The sequence below is a fragment of the Lutzomyia longipalpis genome, chromosome 4 (assembly GCF_024334085.1).
Source record: "Lutzomyia longipalpis isolate SR_M1_2022 chromosome 4, ASM2433408v1".
NCBI classification, from domain to species: domain Eukaryota; kingdom Metazoa; phylum Arthropoda; class Insecta; order Diptera; family Psychodidae; genus Lutzomyia; species Lutzomyia longipalpis.
The window spans coordinates 5,911,427-5,932,600 of record NC_074710.1 but is presented as its reverse complement, the minus strand read 5'-3'; the positions used below and the strand labels follow the sequence as shown (position 1 = coordinate 5,932,600).

General features: G+C 37.6%; 4 protein-coding genes across 5 annotated transcripts; 1 reads left to right on the top strand and 3 right to left on the bottom strand.

The window, feature by feature from the left end:
- The first annotated feature begins 229 nt into the window (after positions 1-229).
- Positions 230-11,251, top strand: LOC129795841 (high affinity cationic amino acid transporter 1-like). Of its 2 annotated transcripts, none has more exons than XM_055837351.1 (6): positions 230-1,034; positions 5,113-5,401; positions 5,469-5,753; positions 5,827-6,322; positions 7,276-7,967; positions 10,826-11,251. In XM_055837351.1, exons 2-6 carry the CDS (start codon positions 5,155-5,157, stop codon positions 10,927-10,929), a joined length of 1,824 nt encoding a protein of 607 aa, XP_055693326.1. In that variant the 5' UTR covers positions 230-1,034; positions 5,113-5,154; the 3' UTR covers positions 10,930-11,251. The 2 variants fall into 2 exon arrangements, with proteins under 2 accessions (XP_055693326.1, XP_055693325.1); XM_055837350.1 differs by lacking the exon at positions 10,826-11,251 and adding an exon at positions 8,174-9,670 and having other exon boundaries at positions 296-1,034.
- A 119-nt stretch (positions 11,252-11,370) lies between these two features.
- Positions 11,371-13,546, bottom strand: LOC129795909 (ORM1-like protein). The gene is made up of 3 exons (XM_055837458.1): positions 13,279-13,546; positions 13,043-13,194; positions 11,371-11,762 (listed from the first exon to the last, which is right to left on the bottom strand). The coding sequence occupies exons 1-3, from the start codon at positions 13,447-13,449 to the stop codon at positions 11,627-11,629; spliced, it is 459 nt and encodes a 152-aa protein (XP_055693433.1). The 5' UTR covers positions 13,450-13,546; the 3' UTR covers positions 11,371-11,626.
- Positions 13,547-15,010: 1,464 nt separating this feature from the next.
- LOC129795856 (cationic amino acid transporter 4) lies at positions 15,011-18,767 on the bottom strand. Its single transcript, XM_055837370.1, has 4 exons — positions 18,678-18,767; positions 18,207-18,543; positions 16,026-17,060; positions 15,011-15,933 (listed from the first exon to the last, which is right to left on the bottom strand). The coding sequence occupies exons 2-4, from the start codon at positions 18,541-18,543 to the stop codon at positions 15,368-15,370; spliced, it is 1,938 nt and encodes a 645-aa protein (XP_055693345.1). The 5' UTR covers positions 18,678-18,767; the 3' UTR covers positions 15,011-15,367.
- Positions 18,768-18,865: 98 nt separating this feature from the next.
- On the bottom strand, positions 18,866-21,098 carry LOC129795853 (THO complex subunit 5 homolog). The gene has a single exon (XM_055837368.1). It carries the CDS (start codon positions 21,025-21,027, stop codon positions 18,937-18,939), a length of 2,091 nt encoding a protein of 696 aa, XP_055693343.1. The 5' UTR covers positions 21,028-21,098; the 3' UTR covers positions 18,866-18,936.
- Between the last annotated feature and the right edge of the window lie 76 nt (positions 21,099-21,174).

The following is a 21,174-nucleotide window of genomic DNA, read 5'->3' as shown; positions in this document are numbered from 1 at the left end:
ATTAACTGATGAATAACTCATCCCACTTGAAATCCCCACGAGATGGCGGGACAATAAACAAATCATTATGGGGTATGATAAGGGGGTCTCTCAGGCATTTTTTTTTTAATCATGAAGCACCACTTTTTTTTGCTCCATCTGTGCTCCTATCTCTTTCCAAGCTTGCCTATATCGCGCGAATTTGTAACGAAAAAGTACTTGAATGAGCCAATGGCAGGGGACACGAGTGTTTCGTGGTATCAGGGAAGGCATGCTGGGTGATGTTATAAAGTTGGAGATGTAGGCTTTGGTGGGCAAACAGAGGCAGTCAGTCAGTCGCTCTCCGGGAATCTCGTCGCATCTTCAAGATACTTGGAGAATTTTTCCACCACTGCAGTGGTCACCAGGCAGTGGACTGGTGGGAAGTTTTTTCTTTGTACTAAATTTCATTCTTAAAAAAAGTAGAGAAACTCTTTGGACAAGCAAAGGTGCTCTATATATAGGATTTTCATTTTTTGGCGCCTTAAGTGCACAATTGTGTTTTTTTTCGCGGGATACTATCGCAGCGCAGAATCTGCAAAAAAAAGAGTGGTGCTCGCGAATTGGCCGTGTTCTGTGGAGGAGACTCATATACTACTCATCAGAAGGAATTTGGTGTTCGAGGGAGGGACATCATACAAGTACATAGTACAGGGAGCGAGAGCCCAACTATATCAAGTGCGCCAAGTGAAGAAAAAATGCCTACGAAATTGGAGCTGCCGCGTATCTTATCGCTGTGGTACTATAGAAAACACTTGGTTTTGTTTATCACCACATATTGCTGGTAAATAATCACGGGAGATTACAATTAATTTGCCATTGTGTGAGGCTGAACGCGAGAACATTTTGAGGAGGGTTTCAGTGTGAGCCACCAACAGACTAAAACCGCCAAGTGATTTTTTTTTCTTCATAAAAAGCATAATATTGTGCAAAGCTCCCCCGCAGGCTCTGAATTACCATCAAAATTGACGCAAAAGATACCTCAATCGCATCATACACAGAGGATCCCTCTCTAGGTGAGTCACAGTGATGGTCATACCAACGTGAAAGACTTTCCACATAGCATTACTCATCGCCGCATGATCACATGTTTCTCAAGAGCGATTTTTCCTCTCGTGGGGAATTCTTATCGGTAATGTCTCTTTGGACGAAATATGGTGGTGTAATCAATAAATGTACAGTGAATTACTTTTTGTCGATAATAAGCAATTTTTTCTTCCCTCTGTGATCATTTTATATCACACATTGTTTAATAAATGATGCGAAAATAAATCAGAAAATTAGCGCGGAGAAATCAAAGGGAAAATTGCTTTCGTGTGCCGATTTTTTAAAGCAAAATTTATTTCCTGAAAAAATTCGTTGTAACAAATAGATTTTTGGTATTTAGGGAGAGATGGTCCAAGTTGGACCTTCTGTGATTTTTTTTAAAGAAAACATGGAAACGAAAATAATAGAAAATGTGAAGAGAGAGAAAGGAGTTTTAAAATAAAAAATTCTTGTTGATTCTGCTAGATAATTCTTTGAGGAAGTTTTTCAGAATATTTGAGAAAGTTTAGTAATTTTAATCGTCTGGTAATCACTGAACGCCTCGAAACGTTAAAAACCGGTAAATTCTAGCAGTTTGAAAGAACTAGCCAGTGGGATGCCTTAAGGTGTCTAGTAGTGGCTCTTAGGGATTAAAATTAATTAACTTTCCTAAATATTCTAAATATTTCTTAAAGAGTTATTTAGGAGAATCAAGAAGAAGTCTTGTCAGTCAAGAAACTGCTAAAATTTGTTGATCCCGAAAGTGTTAAGAATATAAAGAAAACCAATTAGATTAGTCTGATGAAGAAAATGTGATAATCGGTCCTGCTTAGCGACCACTTTGAAATTTCAGAACAAATTCTTGAAATTTTAAAGATTTCTTGGTCGCAGAATAGAATTGTTCTAACATTCCAAAAATTGAAAAGACTGCAATAATCGGTCCTACTCCAATGACCAAGAAAACTTTCATATCGTTTTACTTTGTTCTGAAATTTCAACGATTTCAAGGGTTTCTCGGTCGCAGAATACGAAGCAATATTGTAAAAATATGATTTATATTTTATTTACAAATTATTGTATTTTTTTTTTAAATTTTAATTCGCAATTTTTTCAAAGAAATTCTACAGATAAATTCCGCTGGAATTTTACTAAATCTCCTCAGAACTTAACTAGCAGATCTTTACGATGCATTTTTTTTGTATAATCAGTTACTTGCTCGTCAATGTTTCCAATTAGAGTCGATTAATGATAATTTTATTTAGTTTTCCACATATATTTAGTTGAACATTTTGCAACAAAGTTTGTTACAAAACAAAAATGTATAGAAAAAGATGATTAATTATGTTTGTTTTTTAATCTGATCTAGGAATCTGATTACCCAGCCGGCACAAAAGGTCATTATAAGGTCTAATGTGCCGAAAATGATCGTTAGAATAACGTTGATTATTCGTCAAAAATAAGTCATTTTACGTGATAATGGGGAATAAAAAAGACCCACGTTGAAAGTCAGTACACCGTCAGAATAACGTTATTGGAAGAAATTTCTGACCTTTTTCTTACGTTCTACTGACCTTTAAAATTTGAGACCAAAAGGGGAAATTTTTGACATGGCATCCCAAAAAAAATTTCCCAAACATATTTCTCTCTCTAGCATACATGGTAGCATAGGATAATGGTGTCTGCTCTATTTCCCTACCAATATACCATATTTATTAATATGGGAAGGAATATTTATAATTTTTTTTCGAAATTTCCTATATCTCAAATTTATATGCCGAAATACTTTACCGTCGCAAATAAGTCAAAAAGAACCTAAAATGGACCTTTCATTAAAAATTAATTATTTTTTATAAAAGTTTTTGAAATATTTCTGATGATGGAAAATAGACTTTGTCTTTACTGCTTATTTAAAATGTCTTGGACATCCTTCCTATTGCTTAAAATGCTAACCCGGCTTGATTCAAAAGCAATTAAATATCCTGAATTTCGCGATAAAAATTATTGATACTCCCGGACACATAAATCTACGCCATATCTCGTAGCTTGAAAATTTTTGTAACATATATCGTAATTGACCGAAACGTTAAAATGAACAGATAAATGATATATAATGTAGAGGAAAAAGAGACCTTTCATAATAAACTTTATTATATTTTTGAATAGATTTCGTATATCATCGAATTAAATCAAAAAGCAAAGTTTGCATCAATAAATTATTTTATGTAAAACAAAAACATATTAAATGCGATCAAATTAAATATTACTTAATCTTCAAGGGAAACAAGGTTTAACCTGAACCCATTTTCTCATAAGTATTTCTTTAAAAGTGGGTACCCAAAATGAAACCTAAGCATAATACATTTTGTCTTATACGGATTATGACCTGCAAGCCTGCAATAAACATTTAAGAGATAATGAGAGCAACCCTTGTAAACTGCAAAGCAAGAGCAATTAAATTGCCTACCTGGGAATAATTTAGGGTTTTTAAGGACCTTAAATATTTATTTTGAAAAGAAAATGTGAGATTTGGCAATTAAAGTTTATGCAATACATATTATATATACGTTAATGTATTTTTTCTCTTATTCTAGAAAAAAAAATTGAAATAAATTGTAGGAAAATATTGCAAAAAATTGATGAAAATCATTTCTATCAAATGATCTTATGTATCTAATAGAAAAAATAATTTATGATCTTTTTTATTGAAAAGAAGACAGATTAATTATTCTTAATTTTGTGCACGCGATAGGTTTACATTTGAATCTTAAGAAATTCTATGCGGATTTCCTTACGTTCGGATGTCCCTTTTTGAACGCTCGTTTCTTCTTAGGGAATTTCTGAAAAGGTCTTCCAAGACACCTACGCACAATCTTGGTCACCCGCATAAGCATTCTTCCCTATAGTTATATGACATGCGCGAAATACTCAAATTGCGGCAATAAATGACGAATTTCTTAATGAACAAGACCTGGCGCACCCTCATTATGATCTCCTTTAACGATTTCATTGATCATTTTGCTCATTTTTATTGATTTATTCGAGAAAGTCGTGAAAAACCTAAACCAAAACAAACGCCTGTCAAAGGTCAAAAGAAGAGTGCAGAAATACAAAAAAGAAATATCCCACGCAGTCTTTCTCTTTCTGTCTCTTCCTCAACACCAAAGGTTGGTGGAGGGTAAGTATACTTACGGTATTCTGACGTTGAGATTTCGGCAGGAATTTTGGCCAAAGTTGATGGAGGGTCAGAAATTTTGTGCTTTCTTACGGTATACTGACGTTCTCAAGGAAGAAATTGAAAGTATATTTTTATATAATAAATGAGATTCTTCTGCTCAAAAAAGCTTCTAAAACTATTTGCTCTCTTTCAAACAATCATTTTAATGCATTTATATGCCATTTTAATTAGTTTTTGATGATAGAAAAAATGATTGATTATTCATCTTACTGACCTTTAATGACTTATTTCTGACGATATTCCAACGTTTACACAAAAAAATTGAATTTATGCAAAAAAAATGAAGTAAATAAAGCAAAAACGTCTTTTAATAGCTTTTTGATCATCTACAAATAGATTTGTAATGTTTTAATTACTAAAACTTTGATTTCTGCAAAATGACTAAAAATGCCTCAATTTTTACTGACTTTACTTACCAAATAATAACGTTATTCTGACGTTAGAATTTAGTAAGCTAATGACGAAATTCTGACCATTTTTTACGATAATATAACGTTATTATAACGTTAATAAATAGTAAGTAAAGTCAAAGTTATTATGTGTTAGCTGGGTACCTACTTTTTCTCTAAGATTTCTAACGACTTTTTGTAAGTTTTAATTGACTAATTTTATTGCAGAATAAAAGAAAAAAAAATAAATTAAACATAAAGTTATTTAATAATTTAAAAAAAAATAAGAGATAATTATACAAAAATATTTTTTATCAAACTTTAAGTCATATTTTTTTAAGGATCATGTGGTTAAGAAAAAATCCTAAAAGAAAAAAAACAAAAATTCTTATCCTACTTTTAAGAAATAAATAAAAACATTTAACAAATAAATTTTCTTCCCAGAATCATTAGAATTGACGGAGAGAGTAGGTGAAGCACGTCAAAATGTCTATGCCGTGGTGGCGTATTCTCACACGTAGGAAGAATCTTCCTAGTAGGACCCAGCCAGGGGGTGCTGATGGGGAAACAAGACTCGGCAGGGTGCTGAATACATTCGATCTCACAGCCCTCGGTGTGGGAGCTACCCTCGGAGTGGGTGTCTACGTATTGGCTGGTCATGTTAGTCGTGATCAAGCTGGTCCAGCTGTGATCCTTTCCTTCCTCATTGCTGCTGTTGCATCCTTTCTCGCCGGTAAGGCTGTCCTGTATCCCTTCCTCCGTGAATAACTTTATTTAACAAATAATTTTTCCTTCGGCAGGACTCTGCTATGCGGAATTCGGAGCTAGAGTTCCAAAAGCTGGATCAGCCTACATCTACAGCTACGTCTGCATTGGGGAATTTGTAGCCTTCATCACAGGATGGAATCTCATCCTGCAGTATATCATTGGATCTGCTAGTATTTCAAGGGGCTTGTCTCTGTACTTGGACACACTAATTGGGGATATCCTCAAGAATACCTTTAGAAACATCGCGCCCATTAATGCATCCTTTCTTTCACCTTACTTTGACTTCTTTGCCTTTGCTCTGCCCATCCTTCTTGCAGGTTAAACATTTTTTCTTCTTTTGCCCTTTCAGAGAAAATTATTAATTTTTAATGAAATCGTTTCTCTCTTCAGTTGCTCTGGCATTTGGATTGAAAAAGTCCGCAGTGATGAATAATATATTCACATTAACGAATATAGCAATTGTGCTCTTTGTAACAATTGCTGGAGCTTTTAAGGCTGACATTGCCAATTGGCAGGTGGATCCTTCCACATTGAATACCACCATCACGGAGGGGCTGAACATCGGCGAAGGGGGTTTCTTTCCTTTTGGCATTGAGGGGATGCTAAAAGGTGCCGCAACGTGCTTCTTTGGCTTCGTGGGGTTCGACTGCATCGCAACAACGGGGGAGGAAGTTAAGAGTCCCCAGAGGGCCATCCCACGTGCCATACTCTTCTCTCTCATCATAATCTTCCTGTCCTACTTTGGAATCTCCACAGTTCTCACCCTCATGTGGCCATACTACCTACAGGATGTCAATGCACCCCTACCATATGCCTTTGAACAAATCGGGTGGTCAGCAGCAAAGTGGATCGTGGCTATTGGTGGTATTGTTGGACTAATTACGAGGTGAGAGAAATATTTGTTATTTTTTTCCTTTCAATTTGTTTGTCTCCCAAGCACTCGCTTAAATTTAAATTTGATCTCTCTGACCCGTGTGGATTAAAACTAGTCACGATCGTGATCTTTTGCCACTGCCAAATCTCATTACGTATGTAACGAGCATTGCGTCTCTATGGGAGGTTGCTATGAAGTCACGCTCGTTGTATCTTCTATCGCGCATTCCGGGAAATTAAAGCATATAAGTTTCTGTTGAGAATTTAACGATTATTAAAGAACTATTTCAGACACTAGATGGCTCTGCTTTAGAATTAAGCCCTCTGGTGGAAAAACCGTTTTTTTTCTTTCAATCAAAAAGCTAGAATGATTTAACTTCTTAAATGAATAAAAAGAGAATATTTCTACTTTACAGAAAAAAAGAATAAATAAATGAAAGAAAGTTCTAAAGAACAGCAATATGGCTTTCTGGGGCTTTCTTGAGCTTCTTAAGAGAATTATTCAAGAATGAGACACTTTATGACGAAAATAAGACTTTTTACTACAAAAAAATCTTTAAATGTTCTAATAGTACTAACTTAACTAATTTTAAAAAAATATATAAATTATACATACCTAATTAGAAAAATGAATTCTTTGTTCAAAATTTGACGTTGCATGCTATCTTGAATTTATTGAACATTTTACTGGAAATTCTCTTGACCAAAAAATCCTATCTAACTATTTGTTCGTAGCAGTAAATTACAGAATTTCTGGGCCTTGAAATTGCTCATCAGCTTATTTCAACACAAAGTAGGTAGTCAATTTTACAAGCAGCATCAGAGATTCATCTGGAATCTCAGTGTGCGTCATTAAAATGATAAGAGAGAGATAAGACCGCGTATAAGGCGTGCTTGAGGAAGGAAATGTCTGCTAAAGCGCGGAATAAGCAAAAAATGATTTTTTTTTCTAAAAATCTTTTACAGCCTATTTGGTGCCATGTTTCCACTTCCGCGAATAATCTACGCCATGTCACAGGATGGGCTTGTCTTCCGCTTCCTAGGGCAGGTACATACGCACTTCAAGACTCCTGTTGTGGGAACAATGTGTGCAGGATTGCTAACAGGTCTTGTGGCTGCTTCGCTGGATCTCAAGCAGCTTGTTAGTATGTTGTCAATTGGAACACTCCTGGCGTACACTGTTGTCGCCATTTCCATTACAATCCTTCGCTTTACAAATCGCGAGGAGACCTACATTGAAGCAACAGAGTCCAGTTCATCCATTAAGATGAAGAAAAATTCATCCTTTACCGCAACTTTACTTCAAATCTTCAACTGTCGCGTGCTCAAGCATCCAACGAAGCTTTCTTCACGTATCGTGGGTGGAATGATCTTTCTCTATACGATTTTTTCACTCGTCCTTTGCCTCCTGATTGTGCATTCCAAGAAGGATTTAGCAGGAGGAGAAGTGTGGGCGATTGTTGTTTGGAGTATCATCTGCTGCGCTATCTTAATCACCCTGATTTCCATGGCGGTGCAACCAAGAGACGCCTCAGAGGCACCTTTCAAGGTTCCCCTGGTTCCACTGCTTCCTGGCATCAGTATTTTCATCAATATCTACCTGATGCTAATGCTGGACACCTACACGTGGATCTTCTTCAGCATATGGCTAGTTATTGGTGAGTTTCTCATACAAATTTATTTCTTTGGGGTTTTAATGCTTTTATGCTAACATTAAACTAACAATCCTGGAAGCTTTGAGGATCATTTGTAGTACAAGAAAAATTATGCTTCAATGCTCCTCAGATATTCCTGATAAATTTTTCTGGCTCTTAACTGCATGCGCTTGAGTTTTGTTACTTTTTCTCCTCCCTCGCATGGCCAGGACTTGCCATTTATACAGCCTCTGCGTACCTCTATGGTCAGGAGGAAGTTGATCAGGAGAGTGAGAAGAAGGAACCACACAGTACTAGTGTTACAGCATCATGTAGTGGATCCCTCGGGGAGCCACATAAGCTGGAGAATGGCCACATTGGTCGGATGGCTAATGAAGAGATGCCCGATGATTACGATAGAGTGGCCAAAGTGAAGCTATCTGAGGATTTAGATCAAGAATCCGACGTCGATGAGGCTGGATCGACGTCAACGATGGCAAAAGTTGAGGAGAAAATACAAAAGACTGAAGGAAATGCCGAATTGGATAAGAGAACTTCATCCCTGGATGAGATACATTTGGTCAGTGAGCTCTCAGATACGCACACAGAGAAGAAGGAACCAAATGGAACGTCTTACTTTGTTGAGGAAGCTCGAACACCATCTCCGCCGCAGGATAGGGAAGCCAGGGTACTTGCCTTCCTCGATGGGGTGATTGAGACAGAGGACACGAGTCCACCAGCAGATAGGAAGAACTCAATGGACTCCGTGATGGACGATGAAGTCATTGAGAAGTCTACAGTGGCGATGATTCACTGCGAAGACACACTCAAAGAGGAAGACGAGGAATGTACTGATAAAGTGGATGATACGCCAGAGGCCACGGCAATTGCGGAAGTTGAGGGATCAGGGGGTGATGTGGTCACTGCCACAGTCAATACACTGCCAAGGAAAAATCACGATGAGACAAATAGGATGAAGCAATCAAAGAGCGAGTCAGACATGCGGGCACTTCTCATGCGTGAACTCCAACAGAGGCAACCACTAAAAGAGCCCGATATACCACCAGCTGACTATGATCCACGGGATAGCGTTGAGAAATCTCCAGAAGCTCCCAAAAGGGCTTCGGAAGATTCAGCAATCCCAAAACCGCCAATATTTGATCCAATCCTGTACAATGCAACCACAAAACGAAGCCCAAAGCTCAATATTCCCCGACCTAAGATTATATCAGCACCGCCGATGAGTCCTGGAAAGGTAACACCGCGGCAACGACCATCCTCAGAGCCACCACATGCACAGAATTCACCAGCAGAAGAGGAATCAGCCGAGGAAGCTGATGAGAACAACAATGGGAAAAAGTTTGCAAGGATTAAGGGGAAATTGGAAGAGATTCTTCGTCGAGGACCTCCACTGCTTTTCCCACGACCCCGTTCGAAACCCCCAGAAAATGTTCCACAATCCCCAGAAGCACCTGCAACGCCCACAGTGGATGAGGAAGAGCCCGTCTTGACGCCATCCATTGCAAATCCTACCAAACCCTTCGATACGTTCCACAAACAGAAAATTCTCTTCAATGATGTCCTTAAATCCATCCATCCTGACACAAGACCCAGTGTTATTCGCAATGAATCCCTCAATCGACGATCTGCAACATCCGATAGCCCTGTTGTGCTCGATGTTCCGGCTAGTCTCCCTGAGAAAGACTCACTAACTCACTAACTTACAAGTAAAGGCCTTGAAATACTAATTAGTTGATATTCTTAATCTTAAGAAGCTTATTCTTGGTAATTTCCGGCTCAAAAGACCAAAGATTTCAGCAGCAGGATGTAAAGAACTTCTACATACTTGCTCTTCATTCTTTGTGTGTAAATTAACGAACATTTTGTATTGGTTTGTCTAATATTTGTTCGGATTTTTAACCTAACATATTCACATTAAATTCAGTCCAATTTTGATTTTCTTGAATTTAACGAAAATATGTTAGGTTAGAAATCCGAATAAATATTGGAAAAAACCAAAATTTTCTGAGAAATAGTTACATAATTAATGGTGCTATACTTTTAACCTAGATTTGAAAAATCAGGATAGTATAACATCATAATTTAGCGTCATTGGGTGAAATTCACTTGTCAGACAGTCTTAAGATTTCTTAAGTTTTATTTAGATTTCTTAAGATTTATTTTTAAATTTCTTTAAGAATGAATCTTAAGTTTTTTTTTTTAAAGAAAACTTAGCACAGTCAAATTTAATAAATCTTAAATGTGGCTTAAGAGTTCTTCAAAAATCTTTAGTTTTTCTTAAGGAAGCATATTTTTCAATGACTTTTACGAATTTCGATTAAGTCTGACTTAAGAAATCTTAAGTTTTTCTTAAGTCTTATGGCTTGAAAAAAAAATTTCTTAAGTTTTTCTTAATAAAATTCATGACATTTTTAAGATTAATAACTTAAGAAGTCTTAAGAAAACTTAAGCCTTTCTTAAGAGATTTTAAGACTGACTAATAAACACCTATATTTGCCTAATGGTGTTAAATAAATTTTGACTGCACTTAAATGAAAATATTTTTGCCTTTTATTGGTTGGTCAATGTTTACGAAAAGGCTAACCTTATTCCGCTTGGAGATTTTTCTAGCGAAACAATAGGAATTCCATCTATTAATCTTTGGAATATTTTTATAAAAATTAAAGAGAAATGTTGAGCAAACAATAAATTAACGAAATCGTAAAGAAAAAAAAAACAATTTATAACGTAAGAAAACGAAAAGTAATAATGTGAGGTTATGTAACAATGGCTGAAGAAGGTTTTGGGAAAATTAAAACACATTTTTCCTTTTTTTTTAATGATTTTTATGTCACAACTTTCTTTATTATTTCTCTTTCCAGGATTCATTCTATACACGTGCTATGGCTTCCGCAATTCTCTGAGATTTACAGAAATGGAGCCTCTGCTGCGCAGTACCAATCGCTTCAAAATTTACACTGTATAGTTTGCAAATTATTTTGTCCTTTTGAGCGATCAAAAAATCTTTGAAATTTTAATGATTTCAAGAATTTCTTGATCGCCGAATACGACCCATTATTTCATCTCTAGCGAGAGGATTTTTTTTGTATATAAATTTTCCTCTCCACAATGTGATTGATAGATGAAGAACTCCTTGAGAAAACTTTCTTTTCTTGGGATATTAATACTATATACTATAGGTATATAATTATTATAAATGATTGCGTATTTTATAAGGGTTTTTTGTTAAATATCTATGTATATAACTATGTTATTAATAAAACAACGAATTTTTATCAAATACATCATTTTTCTTTTCTCTACCAAACTCCAAAAGGAATCCCGTGGGAAGTTTCATGGACTATCTACATAAACATTCTCTATCCTTTTGTAATTTCCCGAAAAAAAAGAAGAACAAGAGACAATCTCTAATATCACGAAATTATGTATTTTATATTATTTTTCTTTCTCTGTCGGAATAATCTCTTCGGGGTTTCTTTTTTTTTACTTTTTTTCCTTTAGAGCACAACCTTCTGAAAGTTTTGTTTTTCTTTAAATAATTTTTATCTTGCGCACAATTTCCCCATACATTCGTTGAATAAATAAAGGATGATAACAAAAGTCTTCGCAAGATAGAATAAAAAAAAATGTTAAGTAATTAGGTATGACGCCAAGAGCTGTCTTCAGTACTTGTTGATTCCAAAGAGGCGGACTCCGTGGAATTGGGGCATCTTCGGCAGAAGTACCACGACGAGTGATAAGAAATTTGCCACAAAGTGATCATTGTCGTTCCTTGTGTACATGCAGGTTAAAAGGAATCTGCAAAATTTTAATCAATTTTTAATCAAATTCTGCTGACTTTTTATCCATTTTTTTATCGGCTTATAAAATTCTTTTTATAAATATTTTTAACCTTGATGAGTCAAACTTAATTTTTTGTTGAAAATTAAGTGAAAAATCAACTTTCAAGCAAAATTTTTTGAAGACTTCGTAAAAAAAATCAAAAGAATTTTTTCTATAATATTTTTTAAATATTAACTAAAAATAAGACACGTGTTCCATTTTTGAGTCTTAAAGGCTCCAACAGATGGACGAGAAATTCCTCGTGCGGTGCGGTGCGGCGAGGTTTTCGGCCAATCAGAAGCGAGAGATGGCTCACACACTCTCACCGCACCGTGTGAGAACGTTTTTCGGCCAATCCGAAGCGACGATGGGCCACGAAAACCTCGCCGCGCCGCACCGCACGAGGAATTTCTCGTCCATCTGTTGGAGCCTTAAGAAAGACTAATCGTTTTTAAAGAGGTACATTCTTCTCTTCTTTCTAAAAAAACTTGTTAAAATTAACCCTGGAAGATTTTACTGGCCATCGCGGCATTTTTTTTTTTAACATTTCCTGATAAATTGAACATTCTGTGTAATTTGTAGCTCAATTACTTCAAATTCGTTGAAAGAAAACTTGGAAAAAATGTTCTTTTGAAAAAAATTAGGGTCAAAGATTTGGAGGTTAGTAACATCGATCCTCAAAGGGTTAAACGGGTTAAACAATCTGTGATATAACTATTTTTTTATTCTTCAATTTTTCAGATCACCTGTTGCATTAACGTTGGTATTTAGCAAATTTTAAACAAATTTATCAAAATCGGTTTAGCTTTTATGTTTTACTAACCGTTTTTTTTGTTAACAATTGAATACTTTTTATTGGTTTTTAATATTTCTTTACTTAATTTTTTAATTAAATAAAATAATAATTTTTAATTAAAATTTAATTTTGATAAAAATTTAATAAAAGATCAAGAATAAATTCACCATTTTACCCCAGGTTCCCCTATGTCGTTTAAGTTTCTTTCTTTTTTTTTAAATAATTTTAAGCTCAGATCATAAGCGTGGATAAAGGTGAATGAAACATTAAGTAATTAAAGTCACAAAAAAAATTCACGCAATAAACTACTATTTTAAGAGCTTTAAAAGACATTAAAAAAGGAATATTAAATGTTTTTTTTATAGTTTGAACAATTCAGTGACTAATCAGATTTAAAATTGTTTCTAATCCGGAAGTTAAAAGAGCTTCAAAATTCAAAAAAAAAATAGAAACAACTCACAGGATAATGGGCAGAGCCGTGAGGAATTTTCTTGTGGCCGTAAATTGTTCCCCATTGTTGATCTGTTCCCAGTGGGTGAGGAGGCTGCAACTGTCTGGATCCGTACTCATCCATGGGGCCCCCTTAATTGAATGCAGGAAGTAGAGATGAGCCTATTTTATGGGCATGAAGAAGTAAAGATTCATTTAGACTAATTTTCTTCTTGAAACAATCCTTCCACTCCCAGGATAAATTACCAAATTGTGGAGGAGATTTGTGATTGTCCAGGCCATGGGGATTGTGACGAAGGGAATGGCCAGGAGGATGACATGGAAGCCAAGAACAATGAGAATGTACACCAGCCACATCCCACGGGAATCCAGCCAGGATGTATTGGGATTGGGATCGCCGTGTCCTCCAGCAATCATTGTGTTTATTTTTGCGCACTAAAATTATCAAAGAATTCCTTTCTGCTCACTGATAACAAACTGAGGTAACGTCGCGTAATCTTCTGCCCTAAGCCTGTTGCTATATCAAGAAGTGAAACTATTCACTCAATGTGCGTTGAAAGATTATTTATTAGCTGGAAATATTTATTTATTTTTTTTTTGGAGAGGATAAGAAATTGAGAAATTGGAATATAATTTAATTTACTTATTCTTAAAGATAAAATATTGAGATTTTCATTTGAAAATTTTTAAATTCAAAATGGTGGACACATTCAACTTTTTTTTACTACTTCCGCCATAAGAGTTGAAATTCACGTAAAGATGTGTTTTTATCTGTTTTAGTCTTTTGCTTAACGATAAATCAAGCAAATAACAAAACCCAATAGTGAGGCGCCCTGAATAGGGGGGCGCCACAGGGCTTTGGTCAACTCCTCTAGTAACCTTAACCCTCGTAGTCCTCAAACTAATCTATAGAGCACTTTACACGCACAGCCATTCCCGCACAAGGCTGAGCTTCGACTAACTGTCTCTACAGCTCTACACACATCAGCACTCTTTGCCGTTCTACACTAATCAGCACTCTTTGCCATTCTCTCATCTAATTACTCTCTCAGTGCTCTCCTACATTCTCTTGTGGATTCTCATATTCTCTCGCCTAGTTGAGGGTTTGTAACCTAGAGGCAGAAGCCGTTGCCGAGGGAGGGGCAATCGTTACAGTTACCGCCAATCTAAGGGTACTCACTCTATGAGCAGGTTAATATTCGCTGGATAGTGAGTCGGGCGCTACAATAGTAAGTAAAATTCGAAGCGATTTGGAAGCATAAATCAAAAACCGCTTGACCGATATAAATAAGAGCCATATTCAGCGTAAAAGATCTTTTACGTTTATTTTATGAACTTTTATCGTAAAAGTCGTCAAAAGAATATTTTATAAGATAAAAAAATATTTTGTCTCGTAATTATAAAAAAAACTCTTGGGCTCTCTAAGATGTTAAATAAAAATAACAGATAAAAAAATCTTGAATAAACTTTGCTAATCTTTGACCATAAAAAACTCACTCACAAATTCGTCTTTCAAAAATCTGTTTTCAAAACTATCAAGGATCACAAATAAAAGATAAAAAAGAATTTCCAAAAACACTTTTTTTCATTTTTTATCAAATATTTTATTTGGGTTAATTGCAATATCAGGGACTTTCTTCAACTGAATTTCTTTCATTGCTATATTTTGTTATTTATCCCGCAAGAGGTCAGCACTAGCCCATGAATTTTCCACCGATACCACAAAACTTGTCGTTAAAATTGAATTCAAATCCAAAACCGCCAAAAAGTAACGAATTTTATGATCTTTAAAATTTTTAGAAAAAAAATTAAAATGGAATTTGAAGTAAAAATCCTTATTAAGTTTACGAACAAAAGCGATTAGAAAACTACTGCGGGACACTACTGTATGAATATTATTTAATGGACGAATGAAGAGAAAATTGAGGGATTACAGGGATTAAAAAAAAAGAAAATGTCTGAAGAATATTGCATGAAATATAACATTTATAATTTTATTTTCTTTGTTATTACATAGATAATTATATGTATGATCTCAAGGATCTCAACAGTAATATGTATTATATAGAGCTTCTACACTCATTTTTTTATGATTATAAAGTTTACATATTTTTGTATATATATAATTTGTAAGTTGTCAGAGTGAGAGCTTCCTTATCATACTGAAAGGTGAAAGATCTTTTAATCTCCTTCCAGGATGTGGCTGGTGGAAACTTTCTATCTCCCTTGGCCCATGTAGGATAAGTTCCAGACTTTTTTTCTGTTTTTTTTTGGGCTTTGTTAGTCTTCTTCAATTTGTGCTAGAAGATGAGCACGAGAATCTCAATGGAGGAATTTACTCAGGAACTTCCTCTTCCTCAATAATAGGCGCTTTGTCTTCCTTTGGAGACTTTGCTGATGATGAGGATTTCGTCTGAAGAGCTCCCCAATGCCCTTTGCAGGCTTCTGCAGAAGTCATTAACATTGAATAGGATGTCCCGCAGTCCTCTGCCTCTTTGCTATGATGAATCCCATAGAGGAAGTACACGAGCATACCGATGGCGATCCAGATGAAGAAGCGAATCCACGTGAGGAGACTCAGGTGCACCATTAGCTCAATGTTGCAGAAGATACTCAATGCTGGAATGTATGGGACGAGGGGAACTTTGAAGTCCAACGAACGAACATTCTGATGATGCGCAGCAATCACCACAACGCAAGCCACGAGGCAGAAGATGAGGAACCCATAGAGACCAAGAGCCCACCATGTGCCATGAACAAGCTCCTTCCAGGAAACCTTCAGCTGGAGACTAACGGCCACGCTGAAGACCACAAAGAGCAACACACCAGCTGATGCAGCTGCTCCTGGTTCACAGCGTCCCAAGAGTGGTTCCAACCAACGAAATTGTGGCCTTAGGCGACCTAAAAATAAAATGGCCGATTAACGGTTTTAATCCGCCGTTATTCCGCCATTTTGTATGCCAAAAACAAAGTAGAATAATTTGTAAACTTACCTGTAAGAGCTAATTCAATGACATCACTGGTAGGAGAGGCCGTATCAATGCTGGATTGTGAAGAACGATCATCATCAGGGGTATCAGGGGCAAAAGCATTCCCAGGATCAACATGAGGAGGTCTATAGCGCAGTATGATGACACTAGCGCTGACGATTGTATACGCAAGAAGTGTTCCAATTGACATAAACTCCACGAGCTTCTCCAGATCAAACAGAAGAGCCAGAAGGGCGCTCAAGAAGCCAGCCACTGCTAAATTCAACAATGGCACCTGAGTTTTAGCATCAACATTCCCAAAGCAATTGAAGAGGAGCCCATCAGACGCCATGGCGTACATGCACCGCGGTAGAGCAAACAGGGAACCAACCAGGGTTGTTGTCATACCACACAGAGCGCCCAGTGAGATAGCATACTTAGCCCAGGGCAAGTCAAGAGCACCAAAAGCTTCGGGAATAGCAGCAGTTGGATGAATATTCCTTATGGGAACCATGAGTGTGAGGGCAGCACTCACGAGGATGTAGACAAGGGTAACAGCGCTCAAGGAGAGAATTGTAGCCAATGGAATTGATGTTGCGGGACTTCGTGCTTCCTCACCGGATGTTGCGATGCTGTCAAAACCCACAAAGGCATAGAAGCATGTTGCAGCACCTGCAAGAACTCCCGTCATCCCGTACGGTAGGAATCCCCCTTCAGCTTCTGACCAATTGTGGAGGTCAGCATACCAGAAGCCCAGCGCAATAACAACCACCATCACGAGGAGATTAACAACAGTCAGGAGGCCATTGATGACGGCTGTTGCCTTTGCACCAGCAGCTAAGCCAACGGCGTAGCTGATGCAGACGAGGAATGCAAGAATGTCCGGATATTTGGCCAGAAGTTGCTCGTGCATCTCTCCCGTGATGCTTACGGTGATGTTGGAAACAACCCCATCGAGCATTGAGTCAACATATCCACTCCAAGCACGTGCAACCGATGCAGCACCCAACAGATGTTCCAAAAGAATATTCCAACCAATCACAAAGGCCCAGAATTCGCCTGAAAAAAAAGGAAATTGAGTTAAAATAATGAGAAGATTTTGATAAAATTAAAGAGAAGATTTTTATATAAGTAAAAAAATGTTGATTAATTTCTTGAGAATATTTTAATAAAATTAAAGAGAAGATTTTGATAAATCAGTGGGAAAATTTTGTTAAAATTCTTAAGATTTTGATAAAATAAATGAAAAGATTTTGAACAGAAAGTGAGAAGATTTTGATAAAATCATTGAAAAGATTTTGAACAAATTAGTGATTTTTTTAAGAACAGATTTTGAATAAAATTCATGAGAAGATTTTGATAAAATTAGTAAAAAGGTATTGTTAAATGAGCAGATTTTGATAAAATTTTTAAACAGATTTTGTTAAATTAGTGAAAAAATTTTGATTAAAATAAATAAGAAAATTTTAATCTTTATGTGAAGATTTTGAACGAATTAATGAGAGAAGACTTTGATAAAATTATTGAAAAGATTTTGATAAAATTGGAGAGAAGATTTTGATAAAATAGATGAGAAGATTTTGAACAAATTAGTGAGAAGATTTTGATAATTTTTTTGGAAAGATTTTGAATAAAATTAATGAAAAGATTTTAATAAAATGAACGAGAAGATTATGAATAAATAAGTGAGAAGATTTTGATAAAAATAGCTAGAAGGGCTAGAAGATTTAGATAGAATTATTGAGAAGATTTTAATAAAAATCGTCAATAAGTCTTTATAAAATTAGTGAGAAGATTTTAATAAAATTTAAAGAGAAGATTTTGAACGAATTAATGAGAAGATTTTGATAAAATTATTGAAAAGATTTTGATAAAATTGGAGAGAAGATTTTGATAAAATTCTTGAGAATATTTTAGTGAATAAAGAGAAGATTTAAAAAAAAATTAGTGAGAAGATTTTGATAAATTTTTATAGAAAGAGTTTGAATAAATTAATGAGAAGATTTTGAATAAAAAAATTAAAAAGATTTTGATAAATTTCTTGAGAATATTTTAATAAAATTCAAGAGAAGATTTTGAACAAATTAGTGAGAAGATATTGATAAATTTTAATGGAAAGATTTGAATAAATTAATAGACAAGATTTTGATAAAATTATTGAGAAGAATTCGAATTTTATTGATAAAATTTAGATGAAATTCTCACCAACTGAGACGTAGCAGTAGATGTAAGCACTACCAGCTTTGGGTACCCTCGTCCCAAATTCAGCGTAGCAGAGAGCCGCAAGGAGGGAGACAAATCCCGCCAGGATGAAGGAGATTATTATCCCCGGACCAGCTATTTCCTTCGCCACTGCTCCTGTTAGCACGTAGATCCCTGCTCCAATCATATGCCCAACACCCAGGAGCGTGATGTCCAGTGTGCTGAGGCAGCGATTTAGCGGAGTCTCCAGGATATCAGCTGGGAGACGTTTAGTGCGATTCATCTTGTGGCAGATGCCGCTCATCACGTGTCCCAGGATCATCCTCCTTGCCGTCGGCATCTGAGAGTTAGAAGAAAAAAAAATTCATCACGAGCTGCTGAGGGAATTGTGCTAACCATATGTTGCTCTGGGAATGTCTTTTTGTGCTTCCTGGAAGTGATCCTTGGGGGTGGATTAGCTGAGAGATTTGCTACCTTTGCCTTTTCACTGTCCTGGACAGTCCTGCTGCCCGTGGGCGTGATTGAAACCAAATTCGCCTCGTCCACAAAACTCCTCTCTCTGGGCCTTTCCACGTCAAATATATTGGGAAATTCGACGCGTGCGTCCTGCAGCAGTTTTCCAGCAATTTTCATTTTGGCGGGAATTTATTAAGAATTCAGGCTTTTCATGTTTAAATTTCATTTATTTCACATTTATTAATTCAAATAGTTCAAAGAAAGAAAGAAAAAAAAGTTAAATTTGTGTATAGAAAACTCCTCCGCCATTTTCAATCATCCTGTACGGGCGGGATCTCTGCTTTCCCCGGAAGGCCTTCAGGAAGGTTTTCTCAGCCGGAAAATCAATCTTGGCGTGCATTGTTGACTCAGTCTCGAGGAGGATGTCCAGTGAAAGCATTGCCCGACGCAGCTGACTGACCAGGATGCAGGCTTTGCGTGGCTGGGAGCCCTCATCGAGCGAATTCACCCAGAATTCCATTTCCCTCAAGGCGGGATTATTTGTCGCGTCGTGCTGACCATTCCACGTGAGTCGAAGCACCCACACCGGGAGCTGTGCTGGGAAATCACATCCCACAGCCAGGGAACAAATCATCTTGGCTGCATCCCGCACAATGGTAGCTTGGAAGAAGAGATCATTCTCCGAAACAAGACGCTCCTCGAGGAATTTCGCCGCAGATGGGAGAGTACCGAAGTCATGGTACGTTGTGGCAATCCACGAGGTGAGACGACTGGAAATCCTCACGGGAATCTTCTCATTGGGATGATTTTTGGGGAAAGCAATATTCCCGGATTCCAGGGCGATGATTTGCTTAAAGAGCGCCACCCGGGATGCCCACCGGGAGCGAATTTGACGAATAATCATTGACATGGAGTTCATGGAGAGTTCATCGGATGCTTTGACATCCCCATTGGGATTCACTTCCAACCCACAGACACGCTGAGCCCACCCATAGGGCTTTCCCAGCTTCTTCTCCACGAGCATCGCGATGAGACGTCCGGGTTCCAATCCAACAGCCTCCAGTTGGAATTTATTGCGCTTCAGGGGGCTCTCAGTGGCAAAATCATCCGGATAGAGTTCATTGAGGATGTGCCGGGGATTTATGACGTCACCAGCACTCACTCCAGCACTCGGAAGTTCCTTTGTCTTGCACCGAATTGCGATGATTCCCAGCTCCGGGATGTAGTTGAAGATGACACTGAGTGTGCCAGCATCGTTCTTTGTGGAGAAACTAACCACCACACGGAGGGGATGGGGTTTCAGGAGATTAGCACGCTTCCTCTCGAGCAGAGCGGACTTCGAGAGGCGCCCCCTGTGGTGACTTTTCCCCTCATTTTCCTCATTATCCGAATCTCCGGCATTGTCATCGCTCTCATGCTGGGATTGGAGTTCCTTGGCCAGATCCTCAATTTGCTTTGCCTCCTCCTCATCCCCATCAATTGTCACTGTCATGTACTTGTCACACGCATCAGCATACCCCTGAGCATTGGCGAAGAAAAGGTACAGCGGACGCGGAAGAAGCCTGGCGAGTCTGTGAATTTCCCATTCTTTCTCCTCATTCATCTCCAGCGCTTCCTGCAGAGGGCGCGTAGCCTTCAGCAGGGACTGCAGGCGTGGCGCCAGGGAGGCCAATCGTGCTGCCTTGTTGCTTATATCCTCAGCCACCTGTTCCGTGGATGCCTGGAGATCCTTGTAGAGTGCCGTGAGTTCCTTCCGTTGCTGCAATTCCCACTCCAGCCGTGCCAAACGCCGTGCATGCTCATCCGTCTTTGTTTTATCCGGACGCGAAATACTCTCCGGAGCCTTCTCATAGAACTCCTCCACTGAAACGAGATCAATATCCTCATCCTGACTCTTAAACTGATAGCAACGCTGCACTTCGCGCTTCAGGTGATCCGCCTCGTACAGCAAATTCTGCAGCTGCAGCCGATTGCTGTCAACATTGAGCTTCTCCCGGTGCAGGGCATCCCGTCCCGAACGAACACGCAGCTTATCCAGGCGATTGAGCTTCTTCAGCAGAACAACCATCATTGACCCATCAACGCGCTTCTCGGCAATTTCTGCCTTATTCTTCTCCGGATCCTTCTTCAGGGCATACACATCGGCGAAGATTTTGCGCAAATCCTCACAGGTTTGATGGTAGAGCTTTGAATCCTTCTCCGCGGATCTCTTCGTGGCTTCGTGCTCCTCAAACTTGATGGCATTCATGTAGACATTTTCCTCTTTGGGCACCTTCAGGGGGGTCACATCACTCGATGAGGAGGATGTTGTGGTCCTGCGGCGCTTCTTGTCACTCGATTCCTTCTCAGATGATTCCTGCTTCACCATTTTCAAGCCAAAAAAGCCTCCACGAAAATCTTCCGGAACAGCAAACACAAAGTTGTGAAAAAATTTGAGGTTATGTTGCGCTTTTTTTCCAAGGGGTGTGCAACTGGTTTTAAAAAGATCACGGATTCTCTTTTTGTTGAGAAATTA